Genomic DNA, 19,886 nt, shown 5'->3' with positions numbered 1-19,886 from the left:
ATCCTGAACTGGTCACACTCTGAGGGGTCCTCCCAAGTCCAGCCCCTTCTGCTGACGCTCCACTTCCTTAAGTCCACCTCACCAGAATAGATAACTTTACACCTGGGCAGGTTCTTAGAGGTGTCCTTGGCCAACTATTTTTGAGTTCTCGTTTTTATTAAAGCTAAACATGGACATAGTTTAATCATTCAGCATGTCACAAACTCAGCTACATACAACATCACCCCTCTATCACCTTCCCCCTCATGCCTCCTCTCCCCAAAATGCAGCTACTTCCAGTAAACATTTAGTCGATTGGGCGCAGCCATCATTGAGACCCAATTCTTCAGCCTCCCCCAGGCTCCAAACCTCTACCTACACACACACTCTACACTCACTCTCCATACAGCTCACACGTTCACCACACTTCACACATCCCTCACCCCACCGCCTCTACCCATCACACCCCTGCTTTCTACGTGCACCACGTGCGCACCCACGTGACTAACACTATTGAATTCTCTAATGGCTTGAAAAACAATGGTCTTAAAAACAGCTGAACATCTGGAGAACGTCCATCCTTGTTAGTATGGAAATGAATGCAAATGAAAAACGATGAAGTAACAGTTTAAACCTGTGATGAATTTATCGAAAAGTAGCTAGTCCCATACTGATCGATGAAGGTATGAGAAAAATAGTACCCTTATTGCTGTGGCAAATACAGATTGACACGATCTTTTAGAAATACTTATCAAACTAGGAAGAGGTACCAGAAGTCTCACAAGTGTTCATAATCTTTCACTTAGCGATCCTACATTTGGAAATACAACTCCAGGAAAGTATCATAGAAGAAAAAAGCAATATGCACAAAGATTCTTCCCCTAGTGTTATTTATTTATAACAAACAAATGGAAAGAACCCAAAAGGTCAGCAATAGGGGGGTATTATGGTACACTCACTTTATGTGTTAAAATGTATCAACACATCTATTTGATACATTAAAAATGACAAATATGAAGACTAGGTAGCATCTCTCAAATATTCATGACATAGTATGAAGAGAAAACAGCACAACACACAATTTGTTCACGGATTAAAACCATCTAATCATGCTGGATGTACATGGCAGTGGGAAAATTGAATACGGATAAATGAAATAATGAAAGCAGGCTCTATTTTGGAAAGAGTTGTCCATATTTGCTGTTTCCAATGCCTCCCTTCCGTTGTTTTTTAGACTCACTCTAGTCAGGCTTTTGCCCCCAGTCCTTGTCCAAAGCTGCCCTCCAAGTCAGGGGCACCAGCGTCACAGGGCTTTGCTAAATCTATCGGTCAATCCTCAGTCCTCTTTGTACTTGATCTGTCAGAAGCATTTCACGGGGTTGACACCTCTCTCCTCGGTATGCCTCCTTCACATGGCTGCCAAGACGCTCTTGCTTTCCTCCCACCTTTCCGATCACTCCCCAGAATCATGACTGGTTTTCCTCTTCTCTCTACCCTCCTACTGTCTGAGGGCCCCATGGCTCATTCTTTGATTGTCTTCTCTCTGTCTTGACTTATTCCTTTGGTGATCTCATCCAGCTTCCTGTCTTTAAATACTCTCTCTATGCCAACAACTCCCAAATACACATCTTCAGCCCAGATCTCTTTTCCAAACACCAGATTCCTGTATCAAACTGACCAGGGACATCTTCTCTCAGGTGTGTAACAGGCAAGGAAGATGCGACACATCCCAATGAACCCTTGGTCCTCCTTCCTAAACCCACTCCTCCTGCAGTTTTCTCCATCCAATAAATGGCAACTCCATCCTGCCAGCTGCTCAGGCCCAGAGAGGCTCATTTGTCCCGTTCTTTCACACCCCACGTGCAATCTATCAGGAAGGCTTGTTGGCTCTATCTTGAAAATACCTCCAGCTTCAGGCCACTTCTCACCACCTCTACCACTACGGCCTTGGTCTGGGGCACTGTCCTTTGTCGCCTGGACTATTGCAATCAGCTCTTACAAGTCTCCCTGCTTCTACCCCTGTTCCACTAAGGTCTATTCTCAGCAAAGCAGCCAGAGTGACCCTTTTAAGACATAAAACAGGTCACGCCACTCATCTGCTTAAAATTTTCCAATGGCTCCCACCGTGTTGAATGAGAGCCTGAACCCTTCAGGGGGACCACTGCCCACACCCTGCTGGCCTTCTCCCCCCTTCCTCACAAATTCTGCTATATGCACACCTGCGTCCTTGCCATCCCTCAAGCGAGCTAAATGTGATCACGCAGTGGAGTTGTTGTTCGATCAGCTCTCTCTACTTGAAACGCTCACCCCACCTCCTTCAAGTCTTAGCTCAAATCTCATTTTCTCGACAAGGTCTTTTTCCTGAAGACCTTTACCACTATCCCTGCCCGCCACCCACAAAGGCACCCCAGCACACCTCAGCCCCATGCTGTGCTTCCCCTTTTCCCATATCACTGATAATTTTCTAATATACTACATAATCTGCTTACTTCTTCTGTTTATTTTCCGTTTCTTCTGCCAAAACGAAAGTTCTGTAAGGACAAGGATCATTGCCATTTTGAACTCTCACGTACCCCATGCTCTCAGAACAGCACCTAGAACATTGTAGGAGGTCAATAAATATTTGCTGAATGAACGAACGCTGGATGGTGGATTTAATTTGTTGCTCAATTCTATTGTGTCTAGAACTCTTGAGAGTAATTTCAGTCAGTGGACACATAGAGGATTGGCCTGAGCCCACAGCTCTGAGTGCTTGGCCTCGATGGTCACACACATACCGCATCTGTATCACTGGCTCCATCTGCAGAGGTGGTACCCTCTGTCCAATGAGAGCACCTTCCAGCCAAAAGAAAACCAGTAGCCCGATAGCTGGTAAAACTACCAGAGAGAATGCTTCCTACTGTGTTTCTCATTTACTCACCTCCCAACACATACCCCCATTTCTGCCATCATCCCCTCCAGAAGAAACTCTGCCACTGCATGATACTCCTTCCTTCTATCTCTCCAAAAACTCCCAGAAGCACTTGAAAATCTCACTCCCACCATCAGATTTTAATGAGGGGGATGCACTCAGCAATTACAAACAGTAAAGGACTGATTAGGGGTCCTGTACATCAGTGTTTAACCCAGCATACCGTGCAGCCCTCCAAGCATTAACCTCATTCCCCATACATACTCAATTAGGCATATTTACTTCTCATTATCCCGTATGCAATCATGAGTGCTAATAAAAACCTCGGCTACCACCAACAATGCAATTAATGCCATTAGCTGTCTCTCAGAAACCCTCCTATACTTTGGTGCCAACAACAGTCTGCTCATTCACCCACTTGGTCGTGCATTCATGCACGTATGCCCTTTTCTATGTAGCAAAGGTCAAGTGCACACCTACTATGTGCCTTACCAGGCAAAGGCCTGGGACTAGACAGATGAATTAGACCTCGTCCTGCTCTAGAAGAGCTAGTCTCAGTCGGTAAATGGTTATACTACAGAGTGATGAGGGGCACAGCAGAGGTAGGACCAGGTGCTACTGAAACCCAGAGGAGGAAGTGGATGGAGAAGCCCAACTCCACTCCCAGCACCAGTTCAAACCCCAGCTCTGCCATGTTTTGACTCTGAGTGTTGAGCAGTCGATTTCTACCTCTGAGTCCCATTTATAAGGTGGGAATAATCACCCTAGCAGGCCACAGGGAAGCTGGGATGATTGAATGAGTGATGTCTCTCCAGTTCCTCTCCCAGCACACAGCACAGAGTGCACACTCAGGAAACAGGGACCCCTGGGATTTGGTGCCCTAATCTCAACCTTCAGAAACATGCCTTTGCATCCCATTTTCCTCTTGCCTGAAAGGACAAAAAGGAATCCCACAGTTCGGAAGGTGGAGAGCGAGACAGAAACCTCCTCTTTCCTCTGTACACATGAACAAAGGGGGCAGCGAGTTTCCGAGGACAGGAATAGTCTCGGCCGAGAAGGTGCGTGATGGCTGAGGCCCAAATACACATCAATCCTCCCCGGCTGGGGTACCCTGACCTGGGTTCTTCCACCTGTCAGACAACATGCTTCTTCCTGTATCAACCTATGCCTCCATCATAGTCACAGAGACAAAGACACTAAGAATCTTCACTCTGGGTCAGGATACCTGGAGCACAGATACGATGTGAGGGTGGGCTGAACGGTATGATGGGCTAGAGGCACATACACTCAGACCACTCCATGACAGACACATATGTGTGCATGCTGGCTGCTGGGGACCTGCTTTGGGGGCAGTGACGGCTCCAAAATGGTCTGGCAATGACAAGGACACATCTACCTTATATGAAAAAAATCTGTATGCATGGAAATCAATATGTGTAAAAAAAAAAAGAATATATGTACATATATCCATAAATACACATGACTGGGAAATTTCTGGAGTGATACACAAGAAATTGATAGCAGTGGTTGCCTCTGTAAAATCGGGGAGATGGGTTGTGAGAGGTGGAGTTTTAGATTCTATTTAAAATCCTTCTGAACTGTTATTTATATATGAGCATACATTATCTATCTATATCTACATTGAGATCTCTGTCTAACTCTACGTGAAACAAAACACAATCTGGCTTCATGAGTCCCTGCTGGTAGCTCTTCCAGACTTGGGGGCTGGGCAGGAGGCAGAGGGATGGGCAGAGGGGATGGGAAGGGAGGACGGCCAGGAACTTACTGGTGTTGTGGTCTATGAAGTAATCTCCAACCTGTGGGTCGTACGCCTCTTCCCATCCCAGCGGCAACTCATCACTAATGCAGTCAGCAAAGGTGAGCGGTTTGGTGTACCTGGCAAGGGAGAGGAGAAACAGACTCCATCAGCCTACGGTCCCCAAGACCCCGCAACACGTAGGTGTTCTCAACCTCCCTGCTCCTCTGCGTTGGCCCACCAGATCCAGAAGCTTCGCACTGTGACACCAGCTCTGCTGTCCCCGGGGAAGATGAACGCATAACTGGAGCAGCGGGATGAGAGCACCTGAGAGGGAGGCAGGGAATCTGCTCGGCTCCCAACTTTGCCACAAACTGGGGAGTGATTTGAGCAAGTCACCTGCCTTCTCTGGGCCTCTGTTCCTGCATCTCTAAGTGAGGGTGTGGGTCACAGGAAAGGGCTCGAGGGTCAAGTCTTACTTCCGGACTCGAACTCCAGCCCTCTCTGGCTGCTCCACCTGCAGTTCACTTGTCCACCACAGCCCCAGCCATCCCCCCGGCTCTAGCCCATGCCTGTCCTACCTACTTCCCCTCTGGAAAGCTAGCTTACTGCAGCATCTAGAATAGCAGATGTTCCCTCCTTGTGAGTTTGGCCGTATTTCTTTGCTTCCTGGGCCGATTCCCAAATGCCTGTACCCACTGCTGTCCCTCCCTACAAAATCCAGGCCAAACTGATCTTTTAGCGATAACTACCCTCTAAGTCACCATATTGTGGGGAGTGAGGTGGTGGTCATCACCCAGTCTTGGTGGCTAAGTCAGATGGACAGACAGACAAATCACCCAACTAAACAAACAAAGGTTTTTCAAGGCTGGAAAACACCATAAACCCTTGGTCAAGCACTTTAGCCAGCGTGCAGGGAGCCAGGAATCTAGGTACACAAAAGTCAGCCTGAGGGGCTTCCCTGGTGGTGCAGTGGTTGAGAGTCCACCTGCTCATGCAGGGGACGTGGGTTCGTGCCCCAGTCCGGGAGGATCTCACATGCCGTGGAGAGGCTGGGCCCATGAGCCATGGCCGCTGAGCCTGCGCGTCCGGAGCCTGTGCTCCGCAACTGGAGAGGCCACAACGGCGAGAGGCCCGCGTACCGCAAAAAAAAAAAAAAAAAAAGTCAGCCTGAGTGGCGCCCCTAGACGGCCCCTTTGGTTTTTCCCCATAGCTGTATCTGCCTAAAATACATATTCTAATATTCTCCCTCTCCTGTCTGCTCCCAATCCCCTCCCAATTCTGAAAGCCCGGAAGGCTCTGCTTCAACACTCTTTAGACAGATTGGCAAACTGACGTACAACGGGACAAGAGGAAAGATGAGTGGGATGGGGTCTAGGATTCCTGATCAAGAACTTCCCTCTAAGCCATAGGAAATGACTCTCCCATCTTGTGCAATCTCCTTCCCTCTTAAACCCACTCCAAATCAAGCTTAAAGCAAAATATGTGGGGAAAAAAGAAACACTAAAAGAGCCCCTGGTGGATAGACCTGGTGTGTTCTTGTACCACTATATATCCAGGGTCCGGGAGGCTAAGAAAAGTATCTATTGACTGAAGGAATGGATAGCCCCAAAGCTTCTGTTAGTCAGTAATTTACTGCTGTATTGTGGGAGACAAAGGATGAGGCAGAGGCGTATATGATATGCAACAGACCAAGCCCTATCCAGTAAGGATTCAGTAAGCATTACTTACCAGCTGTGTGAGTATGGCAACTTACTGTCGCTCTCTGAGCCTCAGTATTTTTATCTGAAATGTGGGGATAATAATAACTCTCCAGGTTGTCAAGTTAAATAGTCATGTTTGTAAAAACATTTAGTGCATAGGCTGGTGCAAATGAACGCCCAAAGAACATTCTTCTCTGCTTCCCAGAAGGGGAAACTGAGACTAAGAAAGATTAAATAACATTCTCGATGTTCACAACAATGACAAAGCTGGGATTTCAAGCAAGGCACTCTGTCCTCAGAGTCCCTGCTGTGAGCCGAAAGGTTCTCTTGAAAGTTGACATCTTCAATGCATCTCCTGAGCCCCTCGCAAAATTACAAGCCACCGTCTTGGAGTAAAAGAAGGAAGAGGTGGGGAAGACACAGGTGATTTCCTCGGGTCAGAAGGCACTTCATTCCGGAGCACCTTTGCCAACCTGGATAAAGTTTCTGCAAAGCTGTCTTCAGTCCACTCCACCACTCCACCCCAAGCCCCGCCCAGACTTCAGAAACAAAAGATCATGTCCCTCAGTACCTCCTCCTCTTCCTCAAACTACTGTAAATGATTTGTTCCCACTTCCTTATGGAGAATAAAGACCAGTGACCAATAGCCAAATCTCATCCAACATCATTTCATCTAACACAGCTTTGAAAAGGCCTCTGAAGGAAAACTCCATACAGAGGCATACTCCTCCACGGCAAGTGACTCTATTACTGAGGACAGATAAATCTGGGAGGGAACAGGAACGCCTGAGCCGACCACAGTCAGACCTTTGTTTCTGACTCATTCCTCTCCCTGGGCTCAGCCCTGAGAAGCCCCACCTGCCAGCCTGGCTGGGGAGATGGGAATCTTGTTAGTTATACTTTGCAACCTAGAAAATCAAGAAGATACAGATACATCTCCTCTCCACAGCTCCCTGAATCCCTGTGTGGATCATCACCTTTCAAATTTCTTCCCTGGGGATGAATTAAATGATTTCATCAATGGTGCATCTAAGCAACAGAATCCCCACGATCAGTGCTCAATAAATATTTGTGGAATGGGTGAATACAATAATGAATACCTAAGAACAAAAAATAATGGTATGTTCTATATTTTGCCAACATGGAAGGATGCTCTTAACATACTCTGAGGAAAAGCAACATTGTTGAACAAGATATATACAATGGAATATTACCCAGCCGTAAAAAGAAACGAAATTGAGTTATTTGTAGTGAGGTGGATGGACCTAGAGTCTGTCATACAGAGTGAAATAAGTCAGAAAGAGAAAAACAAATACCATATGCTAACGCATATATATGGAATCTAAAAAAAAAAAAAAAAGGTACTGATGAACCTAGTTGCAGAGCAGGAATAAAGAGGTAGACATAGAGAATGGACGTGAGGACATGGGGTGGGAGGGTGAAGCCAGGGCTAAGTGAGAGTAGCATCGACATATATACACTACCGAATGTAAAATAGTTGGCTGGTGGGAAGCAGCAGCATAGCACAGGGAGATCAGCTGGGTGCTTTGCGATGACCTAGAGGGGTGGGATAGGGAGGGTGGGAGGGAGGCTCAAGAGGGAGGGGATATGGGGACATGTGTACGCCTATGGCTGATTCGCTTTGTTGTGCAACAGAAACTAACACAGTACTGTGAAGCAATCATACTCCAGTAAAGATCTATTAAAAAAAATGCTACAGGATACTGTTACAGAATATGACATTTTGCCTAAAATGTGTATATGTTTGTAGAAGAGGAACTGGAAAGATATACATTAAAATGCTATCTTGGTATAGGGATTTTAACATAATTTAACTTTTTCCTTTCTAATCATTTTTTAAACTAGTTTCTCTGTAATATTCCTATATCAGTTGGAATTAAAATATTTAATAATGGCTAAATCTAGGCCTAGAAAACAAGTTACGTACATATCATGTTCCTTCTCTGGGCCACAGGCACTCTTCCTCTATTTTACCAGTGAGAAAACACACCCAACGTCACGGAGTTGGCAAACACCAGAGGTATAACCTGAAGCCCCATTGCCTGACTACAGAACCTGAGCTTTGCTAATAAAAACGGACAAGACCAAGGGAATCTCAGAACAATCGAGCACAAAGGAAGCTATGCCCGAGATACAGATGATGAAGCTGGGCGGGGGGAAATCTGAAGCAGGCAGAAGGCACCCAAGCTGCGTCCTATTTGCAACTTCAGTATTCTATACCTTGGTGCAGAGCTACTCAATACACTTGGATAATGCACGACTGCCTCATGAAAAGACAACTGTTTCACCGTTACCACGACAAGGGATTCACTGAGTTCTGTGTGTGAGGATGGGGACTGAGGGAGGAGTGGCAGGTCTAAAACACCCAAAATGCATCCCTTTTCCAGAAAACCATTAACTCCACTGATTGTTCCAGCCTTGGACATCAAGAAGTCAGACCTGAAGTAAATGTTAGACACAAGTATCAGTAATGTACCCGACATTGGATATCCTACCAGGGCTGAGATGTTGATTCCTGCCTGCGGTGAACACAGACATCGCGCCCCACAGGGATAAAGAAGAGGGAATCCAGAGGACCCAATGTTAGACGGAGGGGGGCAAGAGGAGAAAGGAAGGCTTTGGGTTTGATATTCAGGCTTCCCTTCAAAGCGATCATGGAAAAAAAAAACCCAGAGGGCTGATATCCAGACTCCCAGAGCTCTTCCATGGGAAAGAGAAAAGCTTCTATTGGAAGACTATGCAACTTACAAGAAATCTGGACAGCGAGATTCTCTCTGGAACAAATGCCAAGAGGGAGATGAATTATTCAGTGTGCAGAGACGTGTCATTCAGAGAATCAGGATGAAGAGAAGCGTTTTTAGCTGCACAAGGATTTAAACACACACACACACACACACACACACACATATATATACATGTGCACACACTCCTCTTCCCAGAGAGAGGAACTGTCCGTTTAAACCAGTCTCCCTTGGGAAACTGTGGGTGCTTCTCTGGCCCGCAGTGCTTCCCCTTGGGCAAGTGCCAAGAATGTGAGCTGGGAAGAGATGTCTGCTTTCAGATGTGGCCAGGACTTGGGGGCCTGCCTGCAACTCCCAGCCCCCAGCCCCTGTTGAAGCGATTCGCCCCAATCCAGCCCGGTACAGTCCCTTCCTCCAGCCTCCAAGTCCTGGGCTGCTGACAACCCAGATCGTGAAATCAAATGACCCAAATGCCGGAGGGGTGAGAGGGAAGGAGGGAAGAGCGCCAAGAGAACGAGCTCGGCCTCTTAATTACAAATCTCTGAAGGAACACAAACATTCCTGAATGTTTCACAACAGGCTCTCTTGGAAAAAAAAGGGCCCGGATGTGTTGCCTTGGAGACAGGTAGGGTTCTGTGGGATCACCTGTCCAGGAACGCAGGCCCCTGATCCTCTTTCCAGCTCCACATCGCCACGGCTGGCATTCAGTATTCAGACAGCGCGTCTTTTCTAAGGAGGCAGCTCAGAGAAGGAGCAGAAAGCCTTTTGCCAAGTCTAACACTGGGTGGTGATTCTCTTGGGACTGAAGAACGCATAGCATATCTTTCATGTTCCTAGCGCTTCCCGAGCAATCTGAACGCTTCCCACAGCAACCTCTTTATCGCCGTCCAGCAGGATGCTGGCCCCCCCAGACCGTGCTCTCTCCGAGGGCCAACTGGGCGGGATCGCTTTCTAAAGGGCCCTGCAGACTGCATGCCAAGAACTGTCCAAACTTTCAGCCGAACCTCTCCTCCCAGCCCAGGCACAATGGCCACGCCGGTTCTTCCCGCCCCGGGGTGTTTCACATGCATAGTTCCCATAGCTCAGGATTACACAGCTCCTGAGGACACGCCACCACCGGACCTCGGCAGAGCCCCAGTGCTAAGCAGCCCACACCTGCAAGGCTGGGGTGGCCGGAAGAAAGTGCAATCTTTGCGATTCTCCTTCCTCCCTTTAATTCGGTTTCGTGCAAACACCTTCACTCATTCCTTAAACGAATCTGGGGATGAAAAAAAATCACCATCTCATAGTTGGTGAGGACGGCTGAGCACATGAACCACAGCTGAATCGGAGCAAACACCCAGCTACAGAAGTGGACGAGACAGACAGGACCTTGCCCTTACACTCCCGTCAGGGAGACACCCCAACCAGAAAATGAATCCACAGGATCACTTCAGAGACTCATGCTATTCAGAAAAGTACAAGAGGGTAGTGGGATTATGTGTAAGGGTGGGGCGGGGCAGGGCAGTCAAGGGAAGCAAGGGAAGCTTCTCGGAGGAGGTGATCTTGGAGGGGAGACCAGATGGTAGGAAGCAACAGGAACAGCCAGTACAAAGGCTTTGGGTAGGGATGATGGTGTGAGGAACAGAAAAGAAAGCCGCATACCTTCACATTATGAGTGATGGACTGGAGGTAGAGTGGGCAGAGGCTGGGCTTCTGGGGCTCTGGGGTCCCCGTTCAGACTTTGAGCGCCACCCTAGTGCCGAGCTGCAGAAGGTGACCCAGAGAGGCTCTCTGACTCACCCTCTCCTCAACTCCATTCTCCCTCCTTTCAATCAGTCCTCCAAGCAACAAGAATTTATTGCATGGGCTTCCCTGGTGGCACAATGGTTAAGAATCTGCCTGCCAACGCAGGGGACACGGGTTCGAGCCCTGGTCTGGGAAGATCCCACTTGCTGCGGAGCAACTAAGCCCATGCGTCACAACTACTGAAGCCCGCGCGCCTAGAGCCCGTGCTCTGTGTAACAAGAGAAGCCACGACAATGAGAAGCTCGCGCACAACAATGAAGACCCAACACAGCCAAAAATAAATAAATAAAATAAATAAACTTATAAATAAAAATTAAAAAATAAACTCAATCGGGCTTTAAAAAAAAAAAAAGGAATAATTTACTGCATGGACCCAACAGCCTGGTCCCACGCCAGACACGATGAGGGCTAAGACACTTGAATAAGCCTTGTTTCTGCCTTCGAGAGCAGAGGCTTACACTGACAGCAGGGAGTGGCCCATCCCTGTGACAGTATGTATGGCAGTTCCGCTACCTTAGACTGTGAACCCCAGGCAATGAGAGGGTGCAGGGATAGTTAATAAGATGCTAGGTCAGCTCTACAGATGTGAAAGACCAAGGGGGTGGGAGAAGGGAGAGACTGAGACGACGGGGTGTAGGCCGGGGAGGCTGGAGAAGGAAGTAGTCCAGGGAAGACAGTGGTGGGCTTCACGGCTAATGGGGAGGCAGGGTAGTTGCTACCCACAAAGGCTGCGGAATTGATGCTGGGCTGAAACCCACTCTCTGCTTCGTCTACAACCACAGGTGTGTTACTTAACCTTATTAGGAGTTTCCTTCTCCGTGAAACTTAGAAATTCCAATCTCACAGGGTGTTGCAGGGATTAAATTAGATAATCCATGTAAAGTGCTTAGCGCAGGGCCTGCCATGTAATAAGCCCTCAGTAAATGTGGGCTGTTAACAGCCGAGAGACTTCTGTGCTCTGCACACCGTGAGAATTGTGTCATCTCTCATCTTAAGTTGGTTGGATGTGTTAGCTATTATCATATCATCATCATCATCATCCCTGTCCCCATTTTTCAACTCGAGAGATATGAGTGGTGGTAAAAAAAAAAAAAAAAATCATAAGCTCTAGAGGGGTTGCAATGCAGGCGCCGTCACTTATTCACTCTGTCCACTTGGGCGTGAACGCTAACTTGCCTGAACCTGCTTCTCCATCTGTAAAGTGGGGATGCTCAGAGTGACTACCTGTTAAAATGAGCTATGCTTGAGCCCACGACACACAGGGCTCAACCAACATTACCTATTCTTATCAGTTGGGTTTTATATCCCTTTCCATGAGGAGGCAAAATACTTGTTCATGCTAATAGCCAATAAGCCTTGCACTGTAGTCCACCGCCTCCTTTCCTGGAGGACTTGGGACTGCTTAAGCTCTCTGTTTTTTTGGGAAATGAAACCAGAGAAAGTTAAGAGGTGACAGCAGGATTGGCTTTGGCTCTCAACATTTGTTCTCTGACGGAGGCATTTACAACCAGGAATTTCCAAGTTTTCTTTCCCTCCAACACTTCCACCCCTGTACTCTCAAAACACCTGTCTCGACATTCTGGTTACTCGACCCCCAGACTTCCTTGCTTCCCTGCTTTGGTAGGACTGGTTTATCCAGAAGCTTTCTTGGCCTAGTCACTCCCTCTCATTCCTGGCATTCTCCTATGGGGAGGGAAAGTTCCAGACGGTTCCCCCTACCCCCCTACAGGCTTTAACCCAGGCTTCCACAAACCAGTGGCTAACCTCCTCCTGCTAAATCTTGCCTGCACTCTGCGCCCCCCGAACTGAGTTCTTGGGATCACACACCTGAGCCTTGGGCCTGTTCCCTTCCTTCGCCTCCAACCCCATGTCTTTATGCCTACTCATCCCTGGATACCCTCCAGCTCACTGACACAGTGGTGTTTCTGCTATGCCTCTGCATCTCACTTGCTGGGATTTAAGGTTAAGATTCTGAGAACCAGATCATGGATTAGCCTAGGCATGGCCAACTGACTACTGGGTGGCCAAATTCAGCTTATAGATATGTTTGTCTGTCTACTACAGTGCTGTATTTTTTTTTTTTTTTTTTTTTTGCGGTACGCAGGCCTCTCACTGTTGTGGCCTCTCCCGTTGTGGAGCACAGGCTCCGGACGCGCAGGCTCAGCAGCCATGGCTCACGGGCCCAGTCGCTCCGCGGCATGTGGGATCTTCCCGGACCGGGGCACGAACCCGCGTCCCCCGCATCGGCAGGTGGACTCTCAACCACTGTGCCACCAGGGAAGCCCTACAGTGCTGTATTTTAAGAATGGAGCTAGCGTGCCTTTTGAAGGCAGGCACTCTCTAGCTGCACATAGTCCCCACTTCTCTTTAACATCTTTCTCCTGCATCTTGTCTTATCAAGAGGCAGCACAGAGTAGAAATTAGGAGCACAGGGCTTTGGAGCCCGACTCCTTGGGCTTAAATCTTGGCTCTGCCACTTTCTCGCTCTGTGACCTTGGGCAAGATACTTAAACTCTATTAGGCTCAGTTTTCACACTTGCAGAACAGGAGAAATAATAATTGATTGAGCATGGATTCTGTGCCAGGAACTGTTCCAAGCACTTTACATATGTTAACTCCCTTGGACCTCATAACAACGCTTTCAGGTAAGTACCGTTCAAACCCACCTTAGAGTGTTCTTTGAGGATTAGATGAGATAACGGATGAAATATCACTTTGGTATATAGTGCGTGCTCAATAAATGTGAGCCACTCATTATTATTTTCATTGCTGTCCAAATGAGGCACCTGATGCAGGGGTGTTAAGGAATGTTAAAACTGAGTGTGATATCTGGGATCTGACAAATGAACTCCTTGTTTTATTGGTGAGGGAACTGAAGCACAGAAAGACTTGCCCAGAACCACCCAAGGACCCAGTGGCAAGGCTGAGACTAAAACCTGGGGACCAACCCCAGGCCTGCATCACACTCATGACACCAAGAGATCAAGTCAGCCTGGTGCTGAGTTCAGCTCCATCTGAGATACAGCAAATCATCTGAACAGCCTTCAAGAAATAGCTATTGATAGTATTGTCCTGGGCTAACTAACCCTGCTATACTGGAAGGAGAATTATCACTGGGCCAGAACCCATATGAAACTATGAAGTTCCCATTCATGGACAGACAAGGTTGGGAGATGGGCCCTTCGTTTTGCTTGTTCCCTTGTTGGAGGGTAATTCTCTTAAAGCCCAGTACACAGCAGAACGGAGCACTGGGTATACATGTTTGCTCCTCACCCAGCTCCATTCTCATTCCCGAATTGCGAGTTAGGCTAAGGAGGTTCTGTGCCCTAGAGAAAGGGCCAAAAGAACCAAATGGGACTCCCAGTTCCATCTTTCTTAGCTGTGTAATCTTAGGCATTCCTTCCCCAGCTCTAAGCCTCAGTTTCCCCATAGGTATAAAGCAGTCAGGAAAACCGGCCTCACAGGCCTCTGGTAGCATTGAACGAATTAGTACATGGGAACAGCTCAATAGAGCCCTTGGCACGTGGTGCTGGGCAGACACGCAGAGCTCCTCCTTTTTGTATTTATGACCCTGAGGGCACTCAACCCCCAGCTTTGCTCTTTTCCAGTCCCAAGAGCTGGGTTTCCAAGGGGTCCTCCCAGGTGCTGGGCTGTCCAGGAGCTTCCAGCTTGACGGACAGAGGCCAAAGCCACCCTCCCCTGGAATCTGGCCATTCCTGTTCCTTGAGCTCTGACCCTCACCCCAGCCACGCAGCCTGAGGAGCTGATCCTTCTGGAAATGGAACTGGCCATGAAGGCTTCTCTGGGATCCTGACCTGTGGCTCCTCCCATGACAACACTGCTTAGGCAGAGCACTGGAAGGGGAGGGACGAGATCTGGGTTTGAATCCTGATGTTGCCACCAGATGAACCAGGCCCTTGGGGAAGGCACCCACCCTCTCTGGGCTTCCCATCTGTAAAATGAGGGAGCTGAGATGTAACATTTCTAAGGCCCCCTTTGCAGCTTCAGCTTTCACAAGTCTTCTATCTTGCCGGTCCCCAAAGTCAAGGGCATTGTGAGGCTGCAATGAAACAATACATCTTTTGCTGAAGGTCAATAGAGTACTAGGCACTGGACCATATGCTCTACGTGAAATAAATCATGTGCTATACCTTCACAACATTTCTGTGAGGCAGATACAGCCACCCTCATTTGGCCAACAGGAAATTGATGCTTCACAGGAATGCAATAATAATAATAAAAGCTGAATTTCATTGAGTATTTATAAAGTACACATAGACTCTGTTTCAACGATTCCGAGCTGCACATTTTAAAATACATTTTAGCATCTCCGAAACTGGGATGTGTGTTAGCACTGCTGACATCTTACGACACTGTCAGCCAGGCCGCGGTCTTGATGGAGCTGTCACCGCTCGTGTGTGCACAGACATCAAAGGTGTCATGGGCTTGGCATAAAATCTCAGAGACAATAGTGGAGCACTTTTAACCCCTAGGAACCAAACGATGGTGGGGAAGGGTGGAGAAGGCAATGAACAGACACGTTTAGCAACATTCCCAAAGCAGGAGTGCAAGGGAGGCTACCACTGCATAATTGCCACGCTGGCTGCAGAGCCCAGCACCAGAGACTTTGAGCTTCTCTGTGGGCCCTGTAACAAGGCTGCAACACCAACACTCTTTTTTTTTTTTGCGGTACGCGGGCCTCTCACTGCTGTGGCCTCTCCCGTTGCAGAGCACAGGCTCCAGACGCGCAGGCTCAGCGGCCATGGCTCACGGGCCCAGCCGCTCCACGGCATGTGGGATCTTCCCGGACCGGGACACGAACCCGTGTCCCCTGCCTCGGCAGGCAGACTCTCAACCACTGCGCCACCAGGGAAGCCCCATCACCAACAGTCTTGAGGGCACCAAGGACAACGACATTAAAAGCACAGACATCAGTAATTCTGAGCTAAAGATTGACTCCAAAGAATTGGATTCGGAATGAGAAGATGTATTAGGAACACTGTCGCTTTATTTTTGTTTAGGTATTCCTTTTTTTTTTTGTATGTAAAAAAGTGATATATGAGGGCTTCCCTGGTGGCGCAGTGGTTGAGAGTCCGCCTGCCGATGCAGCGGACACAGGTTCGTGCCCCGGTCCGGGAAGATCCCACATGCCGCGGAACGGCTGGGCCCGTGAGCCATGGCCGCTGGGCCTACGTGTCCGGAGCCTGTGCTCCACAACGGGAGAGGCCACAGCAGTGAGAGGCCCGCGTACCGCAAGAAAAAAAAAAAAGTGATATGTGAGTAACAAAAAAACCCCCTAAGTTTGAAAGATTTATTTTGATGAGTATGAAATAAACATTCTAGTTAATTTAAAAACATTGGGTCAGGGCTTCCCTGGTGGCGCAGTGGTTGAGAGTCCGCCTGCCGATGCAGGGGACACGGGTTCGTGCCCCGGTCCGGGAAGATCCCACATGCCACAGAGCGGCTGGGCCCGTGAGCCATGGCTGCTGAGCCTGCGCGTCCGGAGCCTGTGCTCCGCAACGGGAGAGACCACAACAGTGAGAGGCCCGCGTACCACAAAAAAAAAAAAAAAGAAGATGACACAGTGATTGCTAAAGGACCTTTCAGTACTGAGTTTCTAAGACTGTGTTCTAAGGAATTGTCCAAGGTCACACAGCCACAGAGGAATGGATCCTCCTGGCACTCAGGTTTCCTAACGCTCCCTAGTCTCCCTGGCCCATACGCACTCGTTCTCTGAACACCCCTTCTGACTTCCCCTTATTGTATACAGCAGTGGTCCTCAGCCCTGCGCTGCATCAGAATCCCCTGGAGGGCTTGTTAACTCACAGAGAGCTGTGACCCACTCCCAGAGTTTCTGATTCTGCGCTGCACTGAGAATTTACATTTCCCACAAACTCCCAGGTGATGCCAGTGCTGCTGGTCCCAGCACCATACTTAGGACGACTGGTGTATAACATCCCCTATTTAATAACTGCAGGAACTTGTAAAAGCGGTATCGAACCTTGTGTTCGAGAAATCCCTCCCCTTCTCCTTCTTTATCAAAGCTTTCTGCCTCCCATCCCACTCTCAGGGCCTGGTCATGGCCGCCCAGCCTCTCTCCGAGCACAGTCCTGCAAGCAGCTGCATCAGCCCTTTCCTAGTGTTTGCTGAGTTCCTGTCCCACACAATGTCTTGCCTGAGGGTACACAGCCAGTGAGCACACAGCAGCACACGGCCCCGATTCCGGAACGCAGGTTCTCAGCCCCTCTGCCTCTCTGCACTTAGCAGATCCTCACTGAGCACCACTTTCTGTCCTCCCACATTAAACCAGCCCTCTACCCTTCGCATCCATTTGCAGACAGAAGGCCAAGCAGAGCTGGGGGGCGGGGGGCGGGGGCGAGTAATTGATCGCACCCTGGCCTGCTGGCTCTACAGGAGCCCCTGCTCTGCAGGTGTAGGACTAGACCACAGAGCCCACTGGCCCCATCTCTGCAGCCACCAAGGGTGTCCTGGGTGCCCTTTGTGTCTTCAGATTCACACCCGTCACCTCATGCTGTAACCCACACGGCTTCTATCGGCCCAGGCCCTCCACACTCTACATCGTGCTACCTCTGGCGGCCCTTATATGTATATATAAGGGGCTCCAAATGCCTGGCTTCCAACCAGCCCCCTTCTCCAGGTCATTCCACCAGGACCACCAGCAGAAGCCCTTTCAAAGCTGAGCCACGCATTTCACACCACAGGCATCCTGCCAGAGCTCCGGGGGGGACATGGCATTGGACCCTCTACTATTCTACAGGCTACATTGGCAGGGCAGCCCCCAGGTTGCCTGCCCAGGCAGGTAGGGCCTTCCTAATAAGCTTTCCTAGATGCTCTGGCTGGCATGTGTAGGAAAGCACAAGGCAGCACAGCCTGGCCATGTCTGAGAATCTCAAAATCTGTAGATGCCCAAGTGTTTGCCGACTGCATCACGGTGGGCCGACTGATCTAGCCCAGAAGGTCGCCTTGCCTGTCCATGTGACCGCTATTTCTTTATTCTCCAAGACCACAGAGGCCTACAGTGACTGATTACAAAGGAGCTCTGCACAGGAGGTGGAAAAAAAAAATGGTTTTTACCTCTGAAAAGTACAACTTGAAGGGTTTATTTTCCCTCCCATTATTTCTTTTTAAAGAAGAAAACAGACCGTTGTTCCCCAAAGGGAAGCCCTACCTGCGAGTCAATGTTAAACTCCAAAGTGTTCTGAGCTGAAGGCGGCTGAATTCAAGTCAGCAGCGAAACAAATAAGCAATTAAAACAGCTACTTGGGGAAGCCCTGCAAAGCAGCAGATACAATGTGAATTATTCATTCGCGCTGCCAGGATGACTTCTGGGCATTGTCCTCTGGGCCTCTGTTCTCTTGCTCTTGTTCATTCAGCCGTTCAAGCACAGAGAGGGGACACAATACGCTGGCCCTGGGACATGGGTGCCTGAGCGAGTGTGCGCAAACACACAAACACACACACACACTCCACAAGGAGGCCAGGTGGCCACTCCAGATGGTGAGCCACATGGAAAAGAAACCCACAGGTTGGCAGATGCCTTCAGCTCCCGTGCCAGGGGAGAATATATGAATTTCCAATGGGCCCAAGAGGTATGTGTGTGTGTATATGTGTGGTGTGTGTGGTCACACAAGCGCGGACGGTATGGGGGGGTGGGTCACAGGAAATCACCTGTGCAGTGCAAGAGAGAATATATATAGTGTTTCTAATACTCCACAAGCTTCCTAGCTGCTCTGGGATTGATCTGGGGGGCTTAACAGGCAATGGGTGGAAACTGGACAATTAGCTGAATCCCACACTGAGCCCACCCAAGGCCTAGACATAAAGGATGAGCCACCCCACACCCCCTCCCCGGGCTTGATGCTCTGAAGCCATGAGCCCCTCCTGCTGCCCGATCACAGGAGCAGCATTGTGATGTCATATCTTACACCCATCCAGGTGACCTTGGACAAGTCCCTCCCCCTCTGTGGGCCTCAGTTTCCCCATCAATGAAACCAGGGGGATGGACTCCATCTCAACGTCATCCTTCCAGGTCTGGCATTACATGGTACCATTTTGTCATGAAAATCTAGCATCTTGGAGGTCACTTGCATGCTCCTGTTTTGACCCAGAGTCAAAACCTTTAGCGAATAACAACACTAATACACGGCACTTTAAGTGAACTAATTGTCATTAAATTCTCATAGCAATCCAGTTAAGTGGTTCCCATTACGATCCCATGGTACCCAAGAGTAAACGGAGCCTTAGAGAGAGATGTTAAGTTGACCAAGGTCGCTAGGCTAATAAGAGGTAGACTGAGGATTTGAATTCAGGTCTTGACTATTCCTCGGAAGGTGAACGGAGATGGTGAATCTACATAATTGGGAGGCCAGAAGAGGTAATTTTTTAAATACCGTGGAATTGAAAACTATCCCCTGTGGTTTTCAACTATAAAGTCTGGTAAGAAGGGAAAATTAGGGGGCTATTTTTGCTCTGGCTACAAATATTAGGGATGAACATTAGGAATGTTTATTAGGAACGCTGTGGGTGACGCTGTGAGAGCTGGGGAAGATAAAGAGAAGAAGAAGATGTGTTTTAGACAAACTGAAAGAGATGTTCGCTCTTGGCGCCCAACCCAGGAGCAGAAGTCACAGCTGACAAAGGACAGGAGCAGTCAGAGAAGCACCTGGTTCCTCTAAGAGAAGGGGCCTCAAGAACTTAATCCGCTTCCTTGAAGACAAACGCATCCGCGACTTGCTGCTGTTCTCACCCTACGCGGGTGGGAAGATTTATACGCAAAGATGTTCAAGGCAACATTATTTACCATGGGAAGAAAAAAATGGGTACAGCCTCAGTATCTGTAGGGAATGAATAGTTGGTAAATTATGGTTATAATCATTTGATGCAACTGTTTGAAATGGATGCTCAGGAAGCATTTTGAATGACAGAAGGGAGACGGTTTATATCACAGAATTGAAAAGAAATTTTAA

At 48.6% G+C, this 19,886-nt stretch overlaps 1 protein-coding gene across 1 annotated transcript in view; it reads right to left on the bottom strand.

The window, feature by feature from the left end:
* The window catches only part of WWC1 (WW and C2 domain containing 1), a gene marked incomplete at its 5' end in the record, with an annotated part of 147,181 nt that overhangs the window by 72,398 nt on the left and 54,897 nt on the right, over positions 1 to 19,886 (bottom strand). The window contains one exon of the mRNA XM_079702010.1: positions 4,677 to 4,786. Coding sequence (XP_079558136.1) covers positions 4,677 to 4,786 — 110 coding nt within the window. The remainder of the gene's footprint in view (positions 1 to 4,676; positions 4,787 to 19,886) is intronic.

The sequence above is a fragment of the Hyperoodon ampullatus genome, assembly GCF_949752795.1.
Source record: "Hyperoodon ampullatus genome assembly, chromosome: 4".
NCBI lineage: Eukaryota > Metazoa > Chordata > Mammalia > Artiodactyla > Ziphiidae > Hyperoodon > Hyperoodon ampullatus.
This window is presented reverse-complemented; position numbering and strand designations above follow the sequence as displayed.